General features: G+C 44.4%; 1 protein-coding gene across 1 annotated transcript in view; it reads left to right on the top strand.

Annotated features, from left to right (window-relative positions):
- The first annotated feature begins 797 nt into the window (after positions 1–797).
- LOC104413776 (trefoil factor 1-like) overlaps positions 798–1,923 on the top strand; it is a 3,104-nt gene continuing 1,978 nt past the window's right edge. Inside the window, exon 1 of the mRNA XM_010024864.1 lies at positions 798–873. Coding sequence (XP_010023166.1) covers positions 798–873 — 76 coding nt within the window. The remainder of the gene's footprint in view (positions 874–1,923) is intronic.

Raw genomic sequence — 1,923 nt, 5'->3', positions numbered from 1 at the left:
AGGGACGCTGCAAAGCACCATGGGGGCTGCAGCTGTCCCTACCCACTTTGCAGATACCTCCTCTGGAGAGAGTGTGGAGGTGGTCCCACCATCCCACTGCTCATCTCCCCTTCATTGGAACTGCACTGCTTGTGTTCAAGCATTGGGAAGTAGCTAAAAGTTTTCCTATTCCAAACTGGTGTAAATTGCCTCATCTGTGGAAACAAACAATAGCCTCAGCCGGGCTCAGTATTTCACAGTCACGCCTTCCACTTTCTGTGTTCATGTATTTCTTCAGGTTCACAGTTTGCCCTGTGGTGTCCTGGAGTTTGGAAGTGTCACACCTCCAGCTCTCCTGCTTTACCTGTTTCAGAATAAGCATAACCAAAATCTTAAAGCCAGGAAAAAAATGGGGCAGAATAGAGACACTTGGATAGGAAATAAATGTATGGATTTTTCAGTAGTAGCAACCATTTAAAGCTGCCCACGGGTCTGAAACACTATAATGGCAATGAAATCATCTAGGGCTGCCAAAGGCACCCAATAGCATCCATTTAATAGATTATGGGATCACGTAATAAATATGTATCTATAGGTACGTAATAGATCAACAGCTCATGGAAGCCCCGAAATTCATCTCAGGGATATCAAAAGATGCATGGCAACATTTCCTAATTAAGCAAAAGAAAAGCCAGCCTCTGGGTGAAGCACTGGATGGAACAATGTTATCAGACCTCTATAGGTAAACACAAGGAGTGTATAAAATGAGGTGCTCTTAGGGAAAGCAGCACTTCTCCTCCACCCGTCTTCCAAGAGCAATGGATCTCAAAGTGGCCTGTGTGCTCTCTGTCATTCTTGTCATAGCCGTCAGCACCTTGGCAAGTGCTGTACCAAGTAAGTACATTCATCCGCTGTTACCTTCACAGGTATGTATGTGGGCTTGGTCCCACTGACTGTAACTGCGAAAAGAGCATGGCTCCAGTTTATGTATCAGACAGCGAATGTCTTGCTCTGGTGAATGTCCAGCTCTACCAAAGCTGGAGTCTACTTTATAATTTTTTCAGAGAAGTCTGTGGCAAGATAAAAAAGACTGCAGGTGAACCCTTGTGTTGGTGGAATAACCACGAACCTGCTGCAAAGGCAGAGGGACAAACATCCCCAGGAGCCTGTCAGGACTGGAACAGGATCTACCTTTGTCTGCATGGTCTGCTGACATTCATTTTATGCTACTTCGCCACATTAATGCAATTTCAAAAGTATCTATCAGCCTCCTTAATAAAAGTCATTTAGACAACTTCAGAACGCAAGTAACTCAATGACAGACACCTAGGATATCTCTAGAATTTCTTGGTTGTGGACTACTGTGCATTAGACTTAAAATGTTAAAAGCATAGTACAACTACTTGCATGTAATCCTATGTTTTTATAGACACCTGAGGAGAATGCAAATATTTTCTATTTTTACACCCAACAGAAGCTGTGGCTGCCTCATCCCTGGCAGTGTTCAAGGCCAGGTTGGACAGGGCTTTGAGCAACCTGGTCTAGTGGAAGGTGTCTCTGCCCACGTCAGGTGGGTTGGAACTAGATGAGCTTTAAGGTCCCTTCCAACCCAAACCATTCTATGATTCTATTACTCTATGATTCTATAAATATCCACTGGACCCTTAACTCTTTCTTAAGTCACGTGAGATGGGCAAAGCAATGAACATTTACTAGCATGATATTTGGAGTTATGGGGTTTTACTATTTGAAGTGGACTATTTGAAGCCCACAGACCCCACTGTGCTGCTCTGACTTGGCTGCAGCCGAGACCAGAGATTGTCACAGGGTGGAGCACAGCCCTGACTGAAATCAAGGGGGAACTTCAGAGAAGCTTTTAAAATGCACAAGTTCTGGTCTTAGCAAGGGGCAGAAAAGGTACACTTGCAAAGAGGACCAGTGTAG

The sequence above is a fragment of the Nestor notabilis genome, unplaced genomic scaffold (assembly GCF_000696875.1).
Source record: "Nestor notabilis isolate BGI_N333 unplaced genomic scaffold, ASM69687v1 scaffold11592, whole genome shotgun sequence".
Classification (NCBI taxonomy): domain Eukaryota; kingdom Metazoa; phylum Chordata; class Aves; order Psittaciformes; family Psittacidae; genus Nestor; species Nestor notabilis.
The sequence above is the reverse complement of the archived record's forward strand: the minus strand, read 5'-3'. Positions and strand labels throughout refer to the sequence as shown.